The following is a 22,315-nucleotide window of genomic DNA, read 5'->3' as shown; positions in this document are numbered from 1 at the left end:
TTTGCACGAGCCCGGCTGCAACCGGGCGGGGCAGGGGACATGTCCAATCCCCGGGACAGTCCCACGGGTGGGCTTCACCAGCCGCCGAGCCCCCGACCCACCGCACCCCGGGCACCGCCACCTCTGCCCGCCGGCACTCACCGGGGAGCGGCCGCCCCGCACCCGCATTGCCACCCCGCAGCCCCCGGAGGCTGGGAGGGCTCGCTCAGACGCCGGCCGCCATGGGGTCAGCCCTAGGCTGACGGCGAGGCCTCCGCCCGCCGGGGAGGCGCCTGTGGCTGGGGGCCCAGCACGGGGAGGCCGTTGCCGGCGTGGCGGGTGGCCGCCGGGGCCGGGCGGGTGAGGGAGGGAGGCGGGCCGCGCCACACAGGCGCAGAGGGGCGCGCCGAGCCCGTCCGGCTCCGGCCCCCGCCCCAGGCATCGCCGGTGACGGGCGGGGAGGGCCGGGCCGGGCCAGCCGCGGCGGCGGGCGAGGGGCGGCCACTTGAGCAGCGCGCGCGTCCACTGAGCTCCAGAACGGCAGCGTCGAGCTCCCGCCTCCCCTCACCGCCGCCTCCCCGGATCCATGGCGGGGCCCCTGCCCCGGGGGCGCCTCGGCCCGGTGCCGCCGCTGCTGCTGCTGCTGCTGCTGCTGCTGCCGCTGCTGCCTGCCGCCGCCCCAGCTGCCGAGGGACCGTCGTGCCACGGAGCCTTCGACATGTACTTCGTGCTGGACAAGTAAGGGGAGCGCGGGGGGGCACACACAGACACACAGCCGGGGACACAGAGGAACACACAAACACACCGGGGGGCCATGGGGACGGATACGCACAGACCGGGGGGCACCGGGAGACGCAGTCGGACACAGGGGGACACACATACAGACAGCCGGGGGACACAGGCACCGCCGCCGCCTTGCTCCGGTCGCGGCTTTTGTTCCGTCCGCGCGCGCCCGCTGCAGCCCCGGCGGGTGCGCGCGCACCGAGCTAACGGCCGCCGCCGGGCTGAGGGAGCAAGCACGCGCCGGGGCCAGCAGCTGCCGCGGTTCGTGAGGAGACGGGGCGGGAAAGGGGAGGGGGAATCGGGGCGAAGACCCTGTTGGGCGGGGAGGAGCGCGGAAAGTTGCGGGTTGTGGCTGCTGGGAGGGTCGGGGGGAGGTTTGATCTTCCTTTCCCTCGCGGCTATGGGCGCGATGGAGTTGGCGGAGGTGCCTTTTCGGAGCGAAAGCGCACGGGTGGACATTTAAAAAAATTTTTAATTTTTTTTTTTTTTTTTTCCTGGCAGTCTGAGCGACCGAGCAGCATCTGCCACCCCCTCCCCCTCACCAGCTGCAGGTCGTGGGTTTTTTGTGGTGAAGTTTGTTCATAACGGGTAGCACGGTTTGTTCATGACGGGGGGAGTGGGGCAGGGCTGCCGGTGTGTCTGGCGCTGCGGGAGCTGTGGAACGGTCGGACTTTGCCGTGCCTCAGCTCGACAAACTGTGACAGAAAATACATGCCAGTTCTGCCGTGAGCCAGGGTTGGAAATAATTCGAGAAATGTATAGCCCGGTACTGCCTGATTTCTCACTGAAATGGTCACCCTTCCTTGCCTGGTCCCCTTCCATCAGGCCTACTAACGTGCTTTTGTTTTCTTTTCAGATCTGGGAGTGTAGCACAGAACTGGCCTGAAATATTTGATTTTGTAAATCAGCTGACAGAAAGATTTGTGAGGTGCGTTTTGCTCCCTGTGGCATCTATAATTCACCTTACCAAGCATTATGTCTTTACTAACATTAACCCAGTTAATTAATGCTGATACATATATACTGTAAATTATAAAATTACTGAATATATTGAAATTGTCATGATAATAATGAATATTAAAAGCAAGTAGATGTGTTACAAGTTACCTTAGGAAAGCTGCTGTCTTGGGCTTCCAGGACATCAGTTTTTCTGCATTTTCCACTGATAGCTGGATATAGCTCCTCATAATCTTGTTGGAAGAGACAGGTGGGCTTCACTTGTCTTCAAAAAAAGAATTCCTAACCAATTAATAAATAATATAAACCAATTATATTTGTATAAAACCAACTAATACAATGTTGTATTTTATAATGATGTTTCCCAGATACTTTTATGGAAGCTGATCTTAGGTGTCACAACTCTGTGTCATGGAAACAAAAATATACTCATTCTGAAAGAGTTTGTCATGCTACTTTTGTAGAGGTGAATCAGTTTGAAAGCACTGTTTCATTGACTTTGATGATTTTAAGACCAAGCTGCACAGTTTGAAATTTACATTGTGTGAGGGGGAACTGACTTGAATATGTCCATGTGTACTAGCCCGAAACAAGAGGATACCTTGACTCTAGGTCCCTTTGTTTTACACCATTCCCCATGAGAAAATAAAAGGATGTGTTAGCTTTCTGTACCTTGGTAGGTTGTAACCTATGAAGTTCACTTTCAGCTGGGTTGCAGGAGATCTTAACCATAAAGCTTAGCATGTCTTGATCTGTAGTCAGGCAAGATAGAATAATTCTGCTGCTTCATCCTCAAAGCATCTATGTAAAGAGTAGATGGGCAGAAATCCTTCAATTCCTCTCATTCTGGATTTTTAGTTCAAAAGTATGTTCCTTGGAAACTGAAGAATAAAAATGATACTAATGAAGCATGAGTAAGAGAATGAAATGCTGTGCCTCTGCACATTTCATTTGTCTAAAGTGGATTTTTTTCCTCTTTCCGTTTTTTAAAAGCCCCAAGATGAGATTATCATTCATCGTGTTTTCCACCCAGGCACACATCATTATGCCATTAACTGGAGACAGGTTAGTGCACTGCTTTTTTAATTCTCCCTCTCTCCCCCCCCCACCAAGGATACTTATTAAATCAGACAAGCAGTAACAGATACTGAACAATAACTGATACCTTTAAGTGGTGGCCAGTCCTGAAGCCTCTATGCAGAGCTGGGTTTAATTTTATGAATGGATAGCCTGGTGAAAAAGGAAGAAGAACATAGGAAATAAATTCTTGATGTGAACTCTGCCACAGCTTTGCAGAACGACTGCAAGTAATGTTTCCATCTCTTACTGCATCTTCCTTGGCACAGCAAGAGAAACAATTCTTGCTTTTACTTTTATAAAGCATCTGTAGATAAGCCTGCAGTGCTTTTTAATGTCTAGGTAAAGCATAGAATAGTAAATCAATGTTTCCTGTCATCTCATATAAAGTAGGTGTTTCCATTTTGCCTTTTCAAATCATGACTTCAAAATCGGTTTTAGGCAGTAGATTTGGTGCCACTTGAAAGATGTGAGATCTTTCCATCACTGTGATAATGTATGGATGTATCTGAACTATTCCTTTCAGCTGATGTTTCAAAAAGCAATGGAATTCAAGGCTGCTTACTCTGATTTCTAAAGCAAATAAGGATTAGCATCTACAACAGGCCAAGGATAACTGGGGGAAAACAGGGTAAAACCAGGTAGGGAAGACGTAATTGCAAAAGTAACTACTAAAATCAGAGGGAACTGGAAAACAATATTGTAGAAGTGATGGTTTCAGCAGAGGACAGTCGCACGATCATCAGTCCTTCAGCATCTTTGTCAGAAACAACATGACCTCCTCTCTCTTCCTTCTGTCCAGAAGCTAACCACACTGCACAACTTCTTGGATTTAGAGCATGTGGAAAAAAACATTTAAGAATCATTTTAATGACCTGTGGCAGGGTAGAAGTAAGGTAGTCCTTCCTTTACTAGAGTCAGAGTCAATACAAAATGTGGTCTGTCAGTCAGTTTAATCTGTAACTTGTTTTGTGTTTTTTTTTTAAAAAAAACATAATAGCAAGTGTAAGCCTTACTGAAGAGACCTGACACTGGCAACAGGCAACTATGTCACACCTCAGAAATGTATGCTGACATCCTAGAATCAGGGTATCTAAAGCTCCAGTTATAATTCCTCCTGTTTTGCATTTTAAGAAGTGGTCTGACTTAAGAAGGGCCTAGCTTTCACTTCCCCTGCCTGGACTTGGATACTGACTTGCTCTCTGTGGGGAGAGGCAAGGTTATAAGCCATTTTTCCAGATGGCTTGAGAGAGGTCAGGAGAGGACACTTCAGCTTGTTGTAAGAACTGCTGAAGTCAATGAGATCCTTTCTTTTGATTTCAATAGGCCCTTAATCCCTGTCAGTGGCGTATCCTGATCAGGCATGGAGTCAGCACTGATAGTGTACAGGCCTTAGAATACTTGTGCAGAGCTCTGGAACCCTGACATGGAAACACAAGCTCCAGTTTCATGGCCCGTCTGTGGCATGCTTTAAGCATGGAAAGAACCGTGTTTTCCTGAGAAGTCTGGTTTAAAGTATAGGAAGAACATTCTTGAGTTCTAGTGAATTCCTTTGTGCTACTTTTTTGTAGTGTGGAGTGATTTTGTGAGCGTCCTAGGAGAAACAAAATTGCTACTCTTATTTTATAGGGAGAACAGAGAAGGAGACAGTAGTAACTGTGACCATATGTGCATAGGTAAGAAGGGATAGATACAATTGGAACAGCTGTCCTTTTAAATATTAAAGAAGTCAACAGAGGAAAATGACACAGAATGTCTAATTTCCATTGCTTTAAACAGAAGTTGAGGATGCTAAGTACAGTGCCGTTTTGGGGATGGGTGTATGATTATGGGTATTATGGCCTTGGGTTTTTTATGTGCGTTTTGGACTTTCAGGGATGTTTTTCCCCTTGCTTACTTTTGTTTGGAAAGGCCTAGACTTCTAATGGTTTGCACAAAGTTCGTGCTATTTTTTACTGCACAATAGAGCTGTAGATTTAAAGAAACCCACACCATAGCTCCAAAGCCTCCAGATTACCAAGTATTTTGTGACTACAAACAGTGCTGTGTTAATAAGTCTGGAAACAGAAGTCACTGTTAACCACAGTACACATAATTCTGTGATACATATATACAGTAAAAATAACATCCAGATGGAAAAGACTTCTAACAATGGCTATATCAGTTTCATAGATACACATTTTCCCTGTGAAATTGAGCCGGAAACTGTGTGCTAAGTGGTAAACAAAGACTTGTGCATTCACATTTATGGCTGCTAGTTTTGAGACACAAGTTGTTTGGAAAACTATATACACCTACTATTATCATTCAGGTGGCACAGTATCTTCTACAGTCTCTTTTGGCCAAGTATGTGCTGGCCAACAGAATTTCAGGTTCCTGTAAACCTGATTCTGTAGCATTTGATCCATGTCCATCATGGCCAGGACTAACCCTGCTTGCTCTACTAGATGAAACTCTTGCTGAAGCTAAAGGAAGGTTACATTAACAAGGGTGAAAAATCAGGATACTTAGGTACCTGGTACAGGGCCAACTGTACCTTACTGTGCTGGTCCATAGGCTGGTGCTGCTCACTATCTACATGTAACCTAGCAAGACATTTAGTGTTTTGTGCCTTGGTCACATGAGCGAACCCTACACTTTGGTTCAAGAAGCTTGCCAGAACAGAACCATCTGCAGAGAGCATGTTCTGCAGAGTGTATGAAGTACATCAAAATCAGCCACTTATGTGTTGTCCATCTGGAGCCCATGCAGGAGGCCTAGAGTTTGAAGCAGAATAATTATTATAATGGTACTGAGCCCTCTGTAGTATTTGAGAGGTGTACAAAGCAGGAACCTCCTCCAAATTACGCACCTGAGGAGACTGATGTACAGGGTCCACTTTCACCAATACAATAGATCTGTTTGTTAGGGATGTAACCATCTCTTTATGAAAGACCACTCTTCCTACTTTGTTTCAGTAACAAGCTTGTGTGTTTTCCTGTTACTATACTTCTCTCTTAGCAGCAAAACTGAAGTACCTGTTTAATTTGCTTTTATTTGTTAGAGATGAAGTACATTGCCTTGCAGGCACATAGCCTCATTCCTGATGATAAATACATGCTCATTGGGAATCTCAATCTGCCAGGGCTCATACTCTCAACACACTGAAAAACAATTAAAGATTCCAGCACTTCAGTAGGTAGAATGCTACATGGAAAAGAAATACAGGATCCTGTCCCCCATCCAGAAGAACTAAGAACACCCCTGCTTGGAACTGCATAGGTACTGAGATTCAGTCCATACTTTTTATCTTCAGATGCATTTATTTCCTTTAAGGCAAATGATTGTCCCTTTCTGCTAAGTGTACTTTCAAAGATAGTATGGCATCTCTCAGAAGCTAATGTGGCTCATGCTTTGTAACTCATCTGTAGCTTTATTGCCGGGCCTCTCAAGGAGGCGTGATATACATCCTACTGCAGTAGAAGGAAGTTATTACCTGTCTTCCACAGCCTATGCCAGGAAACTAGGCAATGCATCACTAACTTGGCTGCTGGCAACACTGTTAGACTGACTTAAAACAAGAGATAATACTAAGCAGTAATGAGAACTGTTGAGTTGGCTAAATAAAAACTTGCAGCTTGGCACAGCAGGGCTGATATAGAGAACTCTCCTGTGAACTGGTGACAACTGCTGTGGCATAATTCAAACTTAGGGAGGCACATAGTTACATTTAGACTTAAGTAGACCTGAGTTGTGGAGCATGCTCAGATAAGAAGTTGCTATGTTTTGAATTGTGTTAAACTGTTTTTTTTTTTCAGTTGTTTGCAAAGCTGAGCTGTTTTGTAATATCTCTTTAATAAATGCTCTGTTTTCAATTCTGAATGTAGTTATGCAGCACCCTGCCTTGGGGAGGCACTGGGGGTAGGAGATGAGCTCAGAGCAGACTTTGGCCAGTGTCAAAGTACCTGTAGAGGCCCGGATGCATCTCAGAAGCTGGCACGGCCTCCCTTGCAGCAAAAAAGCCCTATGCAGCTGGGGGGCCTGATGCTTCCCCAAGGTGCTTCTCTCTGAGATGGTGCACAGCACGATTCCCCAGGGAGGTGTGAGCAGTGGGTACTTCTGAAGCTGCCACCAAAACCTCTCCTGGCTGCAGCCAGGGCGGGGTTGCACTTGCATGCCTTTCACAGACTGGCTGGGTGAGCAGGGTGATGGAGAGCTTGTAGCCATGCTGCTTGCCTGGCTGCTGCTGGAAGAATTATCTGACCTAGCTAAAAAGCTTAAAAGAGAGAACAGACAGGATATATATTAAAAATTAGATGCCTTTTCTAAAAAGCAGAGGTGTGATACAGCACATGTGCTTAATGGGGAAAAGGTATTAAATTTATACTAATTCAGCCCAAACACAGGCTGGCTGCAAGTTGCTGATTTTGTTTTGTTTTTCACCTCCCTTGTCTGACTTAAACCATGAAGCAAATGGCCCTTCAGCCTTTATCACTGTGCAAAGCAGTGCCACAGCAGTGTCCAGACACCCAGGCTGAGGTCATGGCTCTGTTATTTCAGTACAGAGGAGTTATACAACCAGACCTGAGCTGTGGATTTCTGTGGCTACAAAACCACTACAGAAACTAGAGGAGAGTTTAGAGGGCACTAAAAAGCAGGAACAAGGTCTTCAGAATGCTGTAGCTGGTTGAGTAAAGAGAGTCCTGTTCCCAAAGTGATTCAGTCAGACATGAGCTCCTGTGCCTGCCCTCCAAACCAGCTGGGTGTGAGTTTTATCCTGGTGAGGGTGCTCTTTGCTGGGACATCCAGATAAGGACTCACTCATACCTGACCAACTCAGAGCATGGGTGGAGCTTGTTCACATCTGGCTGGGCCTACCTAGTACAGATGTGTGCCAAGGGGGGGAAAGAGATAGTGGCTGATTAAATGCAGCTAAAAATGTCATGCTGCCAAAGATTTTCCTGGAACCCTTTTTAAGCAGAGGCCTGGAAACACCAGAGATTTCTGTGTGACCCGGTCACAAGACATTTTAGATAAATAAAACTGAACTGATTGTACAAAAGCTATTTTTGCAAAATGAAATCTGTTTCAAAAAACTGGGACTTCAGTTGCTGCTTGTTTCTTGGCAGCAGAACAGTAACGCCTGTGATGGGCTGCCACTTATTTCTGGCAAGCACTAAATATGTGGTTTATAATCTGCACTCATACATAATCAGTTTCAAGTTTCTATAGATGCTGAATGTAAAATATTTGGATCAAACAGACTGTATTATCTCACATAACTTATAATCTTCCATATATTCAATGCAACGTTTCTCCCCCTTTTTTTTTTCCCCCCCTTCTTTTTTTTTTCTCCTTCTCCCTCAGTTGTATCTGTTAATCCTGTGATTTGGAGCTTATTACAGCTATGTACTTTGAAACAGAGCTTCTAAACATAGAGGAAGCCCATCAGTGGAACAAACGACTAGTGGGTGGCATTCAGGCAGAGTGGCATATGCATTCTCTCATTTTGCTCACCCTGAGGACTGCTTTCTTGCATCCTGTAATGTATTTTCCCTCCATCTCTTCACCCCTGCTGGTTTCCTTTTTGTCACCTGTTTGCTGTATTGTTCTATATATTCTGGCACAAATTTTATTCCTACTTAGTTTTCACCGGTCCTTTCCTGGCACAACTTTCCATGGGTTTCACTAGAGCTTTGCTTGCATAAGAATTCAGAACTTCCAGATTTTAGTCATTCAGTGGGGTATTTTTCCCTGATCATACTGATTTCACTGGGAATAATTGCTTTCAAGCTACCTACCAGCTTCTCCAGCCTCACCATCAGAGTTAACTGATCATCTCACAGTCAAGGTTGAATTTATTTCAAGTCCTGTGAGGAATCATGGCACATCCTTATCCTGCTGTTAATATAAGTCAACTGTGACCTGTTTAAATGTGATGTCTTGTCAAAGATCTCACAGAAGGGAAGTGACAGCCAAAAATAAATAAAAATATACTTAATCCTAGTCCCTGTCCTTGGATACAAGAGTTACCTTGTAAATGCTGCATTTGCCTAGTGCTAGTTGCTTTTTAAGGGTTTTTAATTATTGCAATTCTGCCCCACCCCATTAAAGAGCTGCATATTAACCTGGAAGATTTATCTAGAAATAGAACTGTTTTAGGGGATTTATTTTTTTTAATTGCAGCATGACTGTAAGTGAAGTTGGTTTAATTGAGTAAAGTAGACTTACTATAACAGAATTTCCACTGGGCTATTTAATGCTGGTGCTTTGCTACTTCTTTGCAATATCTGGTCTGTCTGAAACATGTTACTTGATTCTAGCTCTTTAACTCACTGAGGCATATTGTGTTATTTAGGTCTAAAATATCTGTTACCACAGTGCTGCTTACCCTGTGAATATAGAATCTGCCTCTACCTGGTATCTCAGCTAAATGCTGAAATTTACAGATTTTACATTCAGATCTCCTTTATGACAAATACCATTTTTCCATCGATAAACTAACCTCTTCCTGCACTTCAAATTATGCTAACAGTCATTCACCTTTTTGTTTTCAGAGAGAAAATCAAGAAAGGTCTTAAGGATTTGGAGGAGGTAAAACCAGCAGGTGACACATACATACATGAAGGATTAAAACAGGTAGATTTTAGTTATCTTACATCCAAAATGCCCTCTGTTCTGATCCTCTGTTCTGATTGTTGATAACAACAACAACCTGCAACATAAATGGATTCACTGTATGCCTCAGTCTGTTACATTCAAATAATTTTGCTCTTCCAAGTCATCCCAAGATTGCCCAGATACTGTGCAGATCCCAAGCAGAAGATTAGCCATCACAGAAATTTGCCATATGGAATTTCTTTGACTTGGTCCTTCACAGTAGAGAGCTATTCTTCATTGTGAACTTAACAGCTAACACAGCATACCAATTACATGGTAATAGCCAAAGACAGCTTGGTAGGGCTAACAGTGCTTTCTAGAGCATGCACTTAGAGAGAGCTTACCACACAGATGAGCATTTTTGGGACAAATGGTCTTAGTTTTCTACTGTCTTAATTCTGGAGTACCCAGCTGCTTGTATTTTCTTAAGACATACAGTTAAAGTATGCTTTGTGATTTTATTGAAATACTTGGGTGTTGAAGGTGAGGGATAAGGTAAGGATCAAAGCTTTCACTGTTATGGATAGAAATTCAGTTTCTTCCTTTATGCCTATGGAGCCAAGTTTCTCATTGTGATTTCGTAAGAAAACAGAAGTTTGTTTTTGGTTAAAAAAAAAAAGAATAAATTGTTTTAAGCCATTCTTTTTATATTTGGAAACCTACTGACTGGCATTTGAAATCTCAAGGGTAGCAAAGGAAACCTTTGATGAGAAGTGAGCTTCACAGCTCAAAGAGGACCTGTCCTGAAGGAAGCAAGTGTTTCCAAGGGTTGGTCAGTTAGTGACCCCAGCACTGGTGACTGAAAAGTATTGATGAGTTATTTCCTTGTCAGTAGTGAGTTAAAGGGAGGCAGAAGATTGTCATGAGAGATGGGTTTGAGGCTAAGGCTGAGTGCTGTTTCAGATGGTATATTCACTCAGAAGATGCATCTTGGTTAAAAGTTCAGGTGTAATTTTAAGCTGGAAAAATGTTTGTTTTCAGGCCAACATGCAAATCGCAAAGCAAGGAGCCTCACGGTTTTCTAGCATCATCATTGCACTGACAGATGGGAAGCTAGATCATTATATTTCCTTGTACGCAGAAAAAGAGGTGAGTATAGATTAAAATGCTTGTTATATTCTGAAGAGTTTAGGTGTTTTCTGTGGAATCAAAACATGCTTATTCCTCTTTTCTGTTCTGGGACAGGCAAAGAAATCCAGAGAGCTGGGAGCTAGAGTTTTCTGTGTTGGTGTCCTTGATTTTGTACAAGAACAGGTAAGAAGAACATTACTATTTTAGATTACTGGGCAGTGTGCTGTCACAGTTATACAGTTAATATTAAGTAATACAGAAATTAATTTCACTGAAGTTAGGCAGTATAACATCTTCTCTGGCTCAGGGAGCAGACACTCAGATGTGTACATAGATATAAATAGAACATGTAGGTGTCACTTCCATTGCTGAGAAGACCTGTTGGAAATACCTTTGTTGGATGGTAGTTGCCAGCAGGGAAGGATGCAGGCAACCCCCCTTTCATTTAGCTGCTAAGTGATTAGGCTGCAGATTGCATGCACACAGCAGCTGTAGACAGGCTTCAAGCAGCGTGTGTAACAGCCCTGAGGTAAGAAAAAGAAAGGAGAGTCCATGCCGCCCAGGAACTGAAAGCTCCTCCAGAATTCCTGTGTCCTAGTGAAGGCTGTAGGTACTCCTCTGTCTTGATGGTAACTTAAATGGAGAAGCATACAAAAGACTCTCTACTGCATAAGGCACATAAAAAGGTGTATTAATGGAGGGAGAGCAAACAGGGAAGGTAAATCTGGAAAGAGTTATGAAGTCACTGCCAGGACAGACGCCCTTAAAGGTTTCTTTAATGTGGTGGCTTGACATGATGGTAGCCACTGTACCATTTCGTTAGCTGCAGTAAGTTGTAATAACTCTTCTCATTTAGAAAAGTCATGGTTAGATGTGAGGGGACTCAAGATTTTACTTCTCTTTGCAGAGTTGATTTTAGACATTTTTACATTTTAAGGGTGAAAAGCAGTGTGAAGAATTTAGTTTGCTGAATGATTTATATGTTTGCATGTGTTTTCTCTCCAAAGCTTGAAAAAATTGCAGACACAAAAGAGCAAGTCTTCCCTGTCATTGGAGGATTCCAGGCACTTAGGGGGATAATAAATTCTGTGAGTATCAGGCAATAAGCTTAACATTTCCTCAAGATTACAGCATATTCTCCACTCCCACTTATTTTCCCAGGCAGAATTGGTTCCTAAATCAGTAATTGCAATATATTAAGTTCTCCTTATTGTAGACATGCAGTTCTGTAAATAATGTTGCCTGCCACTCTTGATATTACTCATGCTCAGATGTTGTGTGGAGTTGGAAGACTCCATACAAGGGTGATGAGTTTGTGGAGGATGAATTGAGGGATGTATGCTATAGGTTTAGTCTGAAAAAAAATGAGACTTTTACTCCAGGAGAGTTAAAAACAACTAGTTGAAATCATTAAGCAGGAGAAAAATTTAAGCACTGCCCAAATCTTTGTACAAAAAAGCATTCTAAATACATACTTTAGCCTTGACTTTAACCATTTGTTTTTCCAGCAAAGACTTTCTGTTCCTTCTTTCAGCATGCCATGAGAAACTCTCATCAGTAAGATGAGGCCATTAAAATGATTACTCAGAATTGCAAGAAGGGATCAAAGCATGAGGAACATTTTGGTTGTGATCAGTGGCTTGACAGTATTTTACCTGTGTATCAAGAAGACACCTTTCGTTATGTGACCTAATTTATTTCCCTTGTCTTAAACTAAAATCTGTGTTTTGCACAAGGCTAACAGTGCTGCTCCGGATGCATATAGGCAGCACTGGAAGAAAGCTAACTGTCAAAAGTCAAGTTAAAATCAATAATGTAATCCTTTTACTACAGTTCATTTTCCTTTCCTCCTTTTTAAAAAAACAACAACAAAGGATACTACTCACATACAGGATATTATATGGTCATGATTTTACCACTCCTTTGAACAGAATTTTTTTGGTGGAATTTAATGGTGTAATGAAACAAGTTATTTTCCTTCTTGTTGTTAAAATAAATGTAATTTCAGAATCTTCCTTGCACATACTAGAGAGCTATAATAAGCCCTTTCATATGGTGACATTTATTTTCCTGAAAAGACAGTACAACCCATGTGGTATCGCTTTTTTAAAACTCATTCTATGCCATTTTAAAGGCTGACAAGAATCAGTTGTTTTGCTGATGCAAAGTTGCACAATATTGAAGCCACTAATGACAAACCTCTTCATAAGAGCTGAACATTAACCCCATCTGAGTATGTTAAGTTTCCAAGGATTCTGCATTTCAAAATATGAATGTCAAGACAGAACCAGGTAAAGGACTAAAGACATTTATGTGTTTGGAGTTTCCCCTCCAGTGAGGGTCACTGACCTGCAGATTGGGCCCTTCCAAGGAGTCAGGTGTCTCTACACTTCCTGCTTTTCAAAGACGCATCAGGAGTATAATTGCTTGAGATTTGTGAAGAGCTTGGCTTGAGGAGTCTGAAATTCAAACACACAGGAGATTGGCATAACCTGTAGGTTGTCCTAATATCCCCCCACCCTCAGCCAAGAGCAGTCTCTGTATGAGCAGAGACTATTGCAGAGACTAAAGCAGCTTCACTGTTTTGTGGACAGAGTAAGGCAAGCTTGTCCTGGTAAGAATTGGCAGATGGTGTTTGCACAAGCCTCAATCCAGCTTCTTCTGGCACTTGTGAAAAACCTGAGTCTAAAGCCCCCAGATTTGTGCGTATCATAGATGTAGAGCAAGAAAAGACACACATAACAGCAGCACCTTTTTGTAAGATCAGAGCTGAGCACTGGCAGGGGCTATACAGAAGAAACAAACTTCAGGTACGCTGTTCTGCATCTTCAATGCATTGTCGGCTCCTTTAAACTGTAACTGAACTCCTGAGTTGTTCAGGGTTTTATTTAACAGACTGCAGCTGGAATAGACATTTCAACACTTGGCTTACTGCATACATAGAATCATAAAATTGTTAAGGTTGGAAAAGATCGGTAAGATCATCAGGTCCATAAAAAGACTCTTCTGTTGTAGCTGTTGGAAAATGTTTTGCTGATAAATAAAGGAGAATGAGAAGGGCTTTTGATAGGAAAGGTATCAACTGACTTCAGTCTTACCTGCATCAGTCTCATTTGTTAGGATAAAGGCCAATAAGTGCTAGTGATTTTATAGCTCCTGAGAACATTTTGAGGCTTGAATATTGTTTACAGCTTCCTGAAAAGCACTGAATCTCACTGAAGTTTTATTTAGCTGTCAAGGCATTTGAAGCTCTCCCTTTCTCTAGTAAGCACATTACAGGTACTGGGATGATGGATTATTACATTGATGGGTATATACATAGATAGTGTTTTTTGGTTTGTTTGGCATGTTTGATTTTTTGTGTGTGTGTGCTTTTCTTTAAATGCATGTGTGGTGGCTCTAGTAATGTGATTTTTTGCATGCTGTACTTATAACTCAATTTTCCTTGGGTTTGACTGGTTCTGACAGTTCATTCTCATTGCATTAAAATTGATAAGCAGATCTAATTTAACACGAAATAGACACAGTTTTCCTTTTTATTCACAATTATAAGTTCCTTTCAGTTTGCAAGTTAGCTAGAGAATAGAGTCTCAGAGAGATACTCTGTCATGAAAGGGAAAGCTAATTTCAAAACAGATGAAAATGAAATAATCACATTACAAATACCTAGAAGTATTGCTCAAACTGTGGCGACTGTGCAGTCGTGAAACCCTCCATGAGTTGAACACTTTTTGTTTAGAAAAAAATATCCTCTTTACAGAAGAGGCAGTGACCCAACAATTAAAACCCACAAGCAAAACTACAACATGGAACTGTTCAGTAGGAATAATTGGGGGAGCTGCTTGAAGCCTTGACTGCATTTGTCTCTACTGGACTCAACTGGGAAATTTTTTCCTACTGTCCTGCTATACTTGTAGCAGATTCCAGGAGAGCTGAGCAGTTAATGTTTATTTGTTGTTGGAAAAAAGAGTGATGAGCTTTATCATAGAGTATCTGCTTCTGTGGTTGTTCAAAGTCTAAGTAATTATTCTGATTTGTTTTCTTTGGACAGATAAACAAAATATGCTTAATTGTGGCCAGGGATTAACATTCAAGATTAGCATTTGAAGAAGGCTCAGATGTTGAAAAGCTTGCATTGTTTCTTGATCACTTTATTTCAGATAAAATCCCAGTGAACTAGGTAAGGATTGAAGTACCACTGGTCTGTATTGTGTTTCTGTTGAATAATATCAACTCATGATTCAAAACTCTGTGCAGACTTCTGTGAAGAGGCAACTGTTAAGTTTTCAGCTCTTCTGACATTGCTAATATCTAACTTTACAAAATAGTAACTAAACAGCATTGTCAGGTTAAATAAATCTAATCAGAAGTCTACATCTTAGAAGAAAAAATGCTCAAGGCAAGTTCTGCTATCAGGAACAGTTTATTGATGTAGTTTGGCTGATAATTACATGGAGCACAGACTCATGAGCAAGCCATAGCAGTGTGAACTGCAGCAATTTGGGAGTGCACAATTTATATCACTATGTGACAGTTCAGTACTATGTAAGAAAAAGAAACCCTTTCTTCTATGTTATTTTCTTTTAAACTCATTTGATAAAGAACCAACTGTGAATTTGTCATTTACATCATTAGATCTGAGTCCATCTTGTCATAATGAAAATAGCACCATCCTGCCTGGCTTTGGGGAAGTGTTGGTGGGCTGCACATCTCTTGATGAAAGGGTGCTGAGCTGTAAGAAGGCTAACAGAAAAGTACCTCGCTTGCATCTAAGCAGATACAGTCCTGAACCAGTGCTTTTAATCAGGAGAAATTGTGGAGATACTGTGCTTGTTAAGTAGCTCAGTCAGGCTCTCAGATTTCCCCAGGAGCTCACTTTCTGCAAGGTGACTACAGACATGGGGCTGACAGCCTTGAGAGAGCTGGACAGTATCTCAGGCATCAGATCAACTCTTTGTAAGAATGCAAATAAACAGTACAGGATTCCCTGTCAAGGAGTAGAGCAGAAGGTGTATGTGTTCGAAGAAACAGGAAATGTTGCCCTTCTGAACACTGCTCATTTTAACTGTTCTCTACAGAAAGAAATGGAGAAATGAGAACAGCAATTAAATTAAGTATATGGGAGCCAAGGTGCTGCTACCACTTGAATCAAACATACAAGCCTCTAGACAGTACTAGCTTTCATAAAGCTGAAGTTTCTGCAATGTTCTGTAACACTCCACTCTAAGTTCATACAATATTTTCTTTCCAACTGCAATTTCCCTGCAATTCCGTCGTATTTTGCCCACTTCTGTGGCACATTTCTGTACACATGGTTTGCACAGCTCAGCAAATCCAAACCACTTTTATGTGACACATTCTGAAAAACTAGATCAGTGAAAGATAGCTGCTTCCTCCTTCACCTAAGCAAACACAAGTTCTACTGATTTGTGAGTGAAAGTTGTCTGCATGTCTCTGCAGACAGAATTGGACAAGGCTTGTGCCCTTAAAAGTTACATTAATGGAACTCGCTTTAGTGACATCATTAGAGTGTGTGACAGTTCTAAGAAGACTACAACTCATTTTTATACTAAACTGAGTTGGCAGAACTTAACACAGGAAGTTAAAATAGCCTGTACTTAAACTCCACAAAAACTTGTCAGATAAGACTACAGGAACTGATACATGCAGAACTCCTGAGAAAGTAGTCAGTTTAAAAAAAGTTCAGTCTAGAATTGTTTTATATTATTTTTTTTTAAATATTTCTTAAGAATTCTACCTGAGAAGGGTTAGAAATAGATTTGTCAAGCTTTGTTTTTGCACTTGCAGGTGCAAAATGTAGGGAAACTACCCTTAAACATACAGACCCAAAAAAATAGATCAAGGTTTGTAAACAGTGCAGTTGCATCACCATTTTTAATTGAAGCCGAATTGTCTCTAAGTGGGCCCAGCCCCTCAGGGAAAAACCCTAACCATTAGCATGAAGTTGGAAGTTTTTATCAGCAGCATGGGCTGACCTGGCTTTTGCATTGGGGTGATAGTGAGTGATTAAACCCCTGCGAGTCAATCAGCATCTCCTGCTGTTTCCTGCTCTAAGACAAGACAGGTTGGCAGAGTTCATATTTATGGTGAGCAGGGAACCTAACAACTGCAACAGTTGGGGCTCCAAAGTTAGATGTTCTGGTAAAGGCACAATATCTCTGAGGTGAATGCTTACTGATCCTGTTCTGTCTAAACTGCTTGTGTCTCAGTGACCAAGTTGCAAGCAACTTAGCTACTAGGTAGTAACCATAGACTACATTATTTTCAAGTAGTCAGTACTTCTGCCCCGAGCCAGCTCAGCTCATCAGAGCTGAAATTCCTCCCCAGTCTACCTTGCTTAGAGTATGCCAAGTCTGCTCCTGCCATTTTCCTTAAATGATGTCCCTCAGCTGCAGATGGAAGGGAGGAGGGTCAGCCAGTCAACTGCATGCTGTTAAGATTTTCCAAGAGCAAATCAGCTTAAACAGTTCATTATCAATTATACATCAACTTAATTGGATCATTTCCTGTAGGAAGAAAATATGCTCAGTTTATGCACTGGGAATCTAGGAAGCTAACTATTAAACATTTAAGGAGGTGGGGGGAGGAGAAATGCAACAAGTTATCATTAAAAGAATTATTCTGATTAAATCAGTCATCTTTAATCCCCTTGGATGGTCTAATACTCAAGCTGCACTGGGTGCAAGGTTTAGAAGTAACATTGTGTTACGTTTTCCATGTGATTCAGACCAAGTAGATAGTTTTGGGAATTACTGCACATAGTTGTTAAAAGGAATCAATGGCCCGGAACAAAATGCTTTCTGCTCTACCCTTCACTGCTGTGCAGCCCTTAATTTGACATTCTCTGACATATTACAAACCATATAATGTTCTTCTGGAGAACAAAGAGCTTGATAAGCCAGCAACATAACTGACATGGTTCCAGTTTGTGTGAGCATGCATGTGTCTTGTGACATGGATTTGACTTGTCAGCTACCCCTGCCTGGCTATCACCCTGTTACATAAAGGATGCTGCAAAACTTGCTCACACTGAAGCACACAAAAGTCCAAATGAAATCCAATTTTTCCTTAGTGATAAGTTTCTCTGAGACAGATTTGCCTTACTAATTAAAAAAAATTGAAAAATATCCCAAACAACTTTCTTACTGTTATGGAAAGTAACAGTTTGTCTTGATTCTTATTTACATTACTTTGTAAGTAATGGGCTTAGGGTTGTTTTTAGTAATTTGGGGGCAAAGGTTTTGATGCTGTTAAAATACAGCATATCTCAGGACCTAGTTTTATCATCTACATTTAGTTTACTCAGTGACTGCAAATGAGGTACGGCTTAGACATTGTATAATTAGAATATTCTTACTAGCTTCACATGGCACCAGGCTTCTCTCTGATGGTTATTTTATGCAAGACCATATGTCTCAGAGTTTTTTTGTTATTCAGATAGGGAATAGGATAGCAACCTTCCCCCACCCCCTTTAGCCTTTTTCTTTTGTCCAGGGCATTACTGAGCAGTGTCAGGAGGTGGGCTGAAATTGGCAACGAGTTGTAGTTAAGAGCACAGATGTTTGGCAGTGGATAGAGGTAGATCCTATTAGGTATTAACTGCTGTAGTTCCTTTGCCTTGACTTTGTTGGAGAGGAGCACCAATGTGTTTTTTTCTGTAAATGAATGTGTTTCATTACAAGTCAATCTTGAATTGATTGTCTTCCATTTAGTGTGAGGTGGTCATTGCCTCATTGCTTTCTACACAGATTAGCATTGGGGAAAAAAAATGGGAAACAACAGGGCTTGATTTAACAAATACTGTGGGACTGACTCATAGACACAGTATGGAATTTCATTTTGCATATGTATCCCATGGTTTGGTTTTTTTTTTATATACTTTTTTTTTTTTTTTCCCAGCAAGTTCATAATGATTCAGTATGCTTCATAATGACACAGAACTTGTCATGTTATCTGAAAGAATGGAAGATTTCACTCTGGAAACAAGATGCCAAAGGTGCTTCTGACTTAAAAATCCTGAGTATGATTACAGTCACTAAATTGTAAGCACTGAAATCAAGGGCTCTACTTATATTGATTTTCTCTTGTAACCTACTTTGGATTTTTAACTTTAAAGCCTAACTCTACCACAGTATAAGGGGCTGAACTCCCCCATGTAAAATAAAGCAACAACTCATGAATGAAACCTGTAATGATGCCAACATACATACAGCTTAAGTTTTCCAACACTGATTTTACACATGTTCACCTTCACATTCTGTAAGGTTCAATGAATTCAGCATGAAAAATAGTGATCTATGGACAGTTAGTATTTCATTCTCTAGAACAAAAATAGCAAACGGATCTATGACACCAATTAAACCCCTCCTGTTTTACTTTAATTTACTTTTTACTACCTCAGCAATAGGGGAAAGAAAAGTTAAGTTACAGGAAAAAAAAAAAAAAAAAAAAAAAAAAAAAAAAAAAAAGAAAAAGAAAAAGAAAAAAAAGACTAAAGCTGCCAGTAGTACTTCTGAATGACTCAGAGAAAAATAAAAACACATGGAAATGTGGGTTAAGCTCAGTCCTAGTTCAGCCAGTCAGCACAAATGAAGCAAAATTTTGGGAGTGAACTAAGTACTAACCCATCAGTTTTGATGGGTTCTGCTTGCCTCACCCTGGCCAGACAGGCTGCCTGCCCAACCTAGCTCAAAACCACTGAAGCAAACAATAAACAAGAGTACAACACTGTTTTCATTACATGTTCTTTTGAGGAGTTTCACAGCTCTAAGCTGGGACAAAGCTCAAAAAGGTATTAACTTACCAGAGAAGGAACTGACTCAAGAGCATGCAGCTCCAGCTCAGAGTTTCTAGACTCCCCCCTTACTGACACCCCAAGCAGCTCTGCCCTTGCCTACCACTGAAGTAACCCCTCCCCAGGCCAGTGGTAGAGTTGTGTGGCATTCCTTGAGCAGCACCCAGTGGGAGCCAATAGCTGTGGGTGATCCCTAATCAGGGATCAGCCCCAGAGCTTGGGTGCTGCAGCTGACCATCAAAAGAGGCTTTGCCTGGCTGCACAGATCCAGCTGAGACTAGGCATGCTAAAGAGAATTTGAAATGTTCTTAAGTTATCAAGGCCCTCTCAGGAACTCTGCGTTAGCTTACTGTGGGACAGGCTTCCAGTTAGGAATGAGGTAAACAAAGAGAAGGTGTGTTTGAAATTGACCCACAGAGAGTAAAGGCCATCGGTGACTCTGGAAGTCCACAGCTGTTCAAAATTATTAGCTGACCAAATCTGATCAAAGAACTCTCTTCTTCCAGCAGTTCACAGTTATACTGATCTTTTTACTAGGAAGCAAACACCTTGCTCATCCATGTATAATTTTCTATTTTCAGAGCAGTAAACTTAAAAATTGTTATGGTGGTTCAATAGAGAATCCAGCTGTGTTGACCACCTTCCCCACAGCCCAAACTCAGCATACGATTCCAGGGAGGAGCAGATGCCATGCGAGTTGTGATTCATGGTGCTGACTACTGCCAAAAACTTTTGAACTGCAAACTGTGGCTAAGCAAAATTGAATGGTGCTGTGAAATAAATTGACATTTAGCGTATTTTGTTAATTGTCAACGTACAGCTGGGTTGCTTATGGCTCGTTACTAGTGCATTGTTCTCATAATTTCTTGGAACATGAAATTCATTAAAGTGCTGGAAGGGCAAGTTGTTGTTTTAGACTGCATGTAACACTGTACCACATGGTACAGCTCTGATCCACAGTATGTTCTGAGTGTATGGTAGTCAAAATACTTAAAAAGCTGCAGGAGCCATACTGCTTCACTATTTAAATTCTGAAAACTTTTAAGAGGCAGTAACAATGGTGAAATAAGCAAAGCAGAGCTGGGTCCAGCCTGTGCCAAGTTAGGAGGTGCTGGTGCAGAAGGCATGTTTTCTATGGGAAGAAATGTTTGCATAAAGCAGGGGCAAGATCTGTGTCAAGGCAAAATTGAAAAACAGTGGTGGAGTTTGCAAAGACTGTAAGTACTAGTGAGCCTTCTGTCATCTTGTTATTTGGCTGCCTTTTTGGAATTTATAGCGGGGACATCTGCCTTTTCTATGCTAATGTAATTATTTGTGTAGGTGTATTGTTTCTGCAGCTTAAATCTAACAAAACATGATTCTGTTTTTCAATTCATACACCTACAGGTCAGAAACTGACAATGTTTCTCTAAAGCATCTCTAATTGAATTAAATGTTTTATTTATGACAAAAACGCTAAACCATTTATTTTATGCAAGCCTTTGGGAACCTTCTAAAGGGAAATGCGTAGAAATCTCTGCCACTAATAAGGACTGCTGTGGATTTTAAGAACTGATTAGCAATCGGGTTTTTCATAAGAAAAAAATCCATAGTGAAAAGTGGCTCCCAACTGAAAAATTGATAAAATCTCTTTCTACAACAGGTTTAAGAAAAATGTACATTTGTACTTGTTTGTGCCTGAGGAAGATTAAACTTTCACGACCATAAAACTGTCTGTGGCTTGCAAGCTTCTGAAATAGCTTGAAAGAGGGAGATAGGTGAGAATCAGACAATGTAGGACTTAAAAAGAAAATCTGAATGAAACTTTGGTTCAGTTTGAGAGCTAAACAGTTCCTGCTCTGATCTCTACCTGCTTCATGTTGTTACTGAGTGGACAGAAAGTGGCTGACAGTAAGAGTTGAGAACATAGAAAATGCGATTTCACTAAAAGCCTCAAAGGGTTCTCTGCCTTCAGCCAACCCCCAGAAGCTGTGCTGGGCAGTGTCATCAGCACTGCGCATAAACTATATTCATGCCATTTGCTATCAAGGTGGCTGTTGCAATAACTATTCATAGAAAACAACTTCGCAGCATTTTGTTTCAATCTTAGATGCTCAGCTGCTGTGGTATGGCAGGGATGTAACAAATTCTGTCTATGGAGGAGCTCCAGAATAGAGCTTCCTTAGCTGTCTGTTGTTTTGGTGTTGAACAAGAGGGTGTTCAGGGCCTGAATTTCATGTTTCACCTTCTTTTAAGTACAAGAGTGTGACTGCCTTGAAGAACGGAACTCTGCTGCCTTCTTTTTTTGCAGCAGCCCCAAATGCTTCCTACAGAGCATTAAAACATCAAGCCCAGAGCTTCAGGTGTGAAGTGACCCTCCACTGGGATTAGCCTCATGTATTCCAGCTGCAGGCATTCCACATAGAACAATTCTGTTTCAGACCTGCAGGAACCACTGTCTAGTTCCTTCACAGTCCTCCATTTCTGAAGCTGTAAGAGAACTGGACATGGGTTGAGGTTTCAACTGTTTTGTACTTTGGTTTTTTTTTGGGGGGGGGAATGTTTCTTTCTGGGACAGCTAGCATTCAGGGAGGTAGCTAGAGGGAAAGCCTTTGCAAGGCAGGGAGAAGAGAGCCCTGTATTTGGTGTGGAGGTCTAGAAATGAAATGAATGACATCAGTGCTCTGAATCTCTCCCTGCATGCTGTTAAACTAAGGGAATTTATAGTATTATTTGAATTTACTTTATGTCAGCAGAGTGTTAAACAATCCTATCCAAGGATGCCCTTATATAGTAATTATTTCAACTTTTTTTTTGTGGGCAGTAGGTTTCTAAATAACAAATTTGCAATGCCAGGTCATTCTCTTTGATTATCCTGAATTGGGAAAGAGGAAGCGTAGTACAGCCTTTTATTGATTTTCATCTTACCAACTTTCCAGCACAGAATCCCTCAGTAAAAAATTTAAACTTCAGTTTATGTTTTATTAAGGGAGGGTGGGTGGGGAGAAGAGAGGC

The 22,315-nt window shown here is 41.7% G+C and overlaps 1 protein-coding gene across 4 annotated transcripts in view; it reads left to right on the top strand.

Annotated features, from left to right (window-relative positions):
• The first annotated feature begins 471 nt into the window (after positions 1-471).
• The window catches only part of ANTXR2 (ANTXR cell adhesion molecule 2), a 94,866-nt gene continuing 73,022 nt past the window's right edge, over positions 472-22,315 (top strand). The window contains exons 1-7 of one of the 4 annotated variants that reach the window (XM_071744236.1): positions 472-717; positions 1,619-1,690; positions 2,713-2,784; positions 9,333-9,414; positions 10,417-10,524; positions 10,621-10,689; positions 11,514-11,594. In XM_071744236.1, the coding sequence (XP_071600337.1) occupies positions 566-717; positions 1,619-1,690; positions 2,713-2,784; positions 9,333-9,414; positions 10,417-10,524; positions 10,621-10,689; positions 11,514-11,594 (636 nt within the window). In that variant the 5' untranslated portion in view covers positions 472-565. Of the gene's footprint in view, positions 1,024-1,618; positions 1,691-2,712; positions 2,785-9,332; positions 9,415-10,416; positions 10,525-10,620; positions 10,690-11,513; positions 11,595-22,315 lie in introns of all 4 variants that reach the window. The other 3 variants (XM_071744235.1, XM_071744239.1, XM_071744237.1) reach the window with 3 other exon arrangements.

This window comes from Heliangelus exortis, chromosome 4 (genome assembly GCF_036169615.1).
Source record: "Heliangelus exortis chromosome 4, bHelExo1.hap1, whole genome shotgun sequence".
NCBI lineage: Eukaryota > Metazoa > Chordata > Aves > Apodiformes > Trochilidae > Heliangelus > Heliangelus exortis.
The sequence above is the reverse complement of the archived record's forward strand: the minus strand, read 5'-3'. Positions and strand labels throughout refer to the sequence as shown.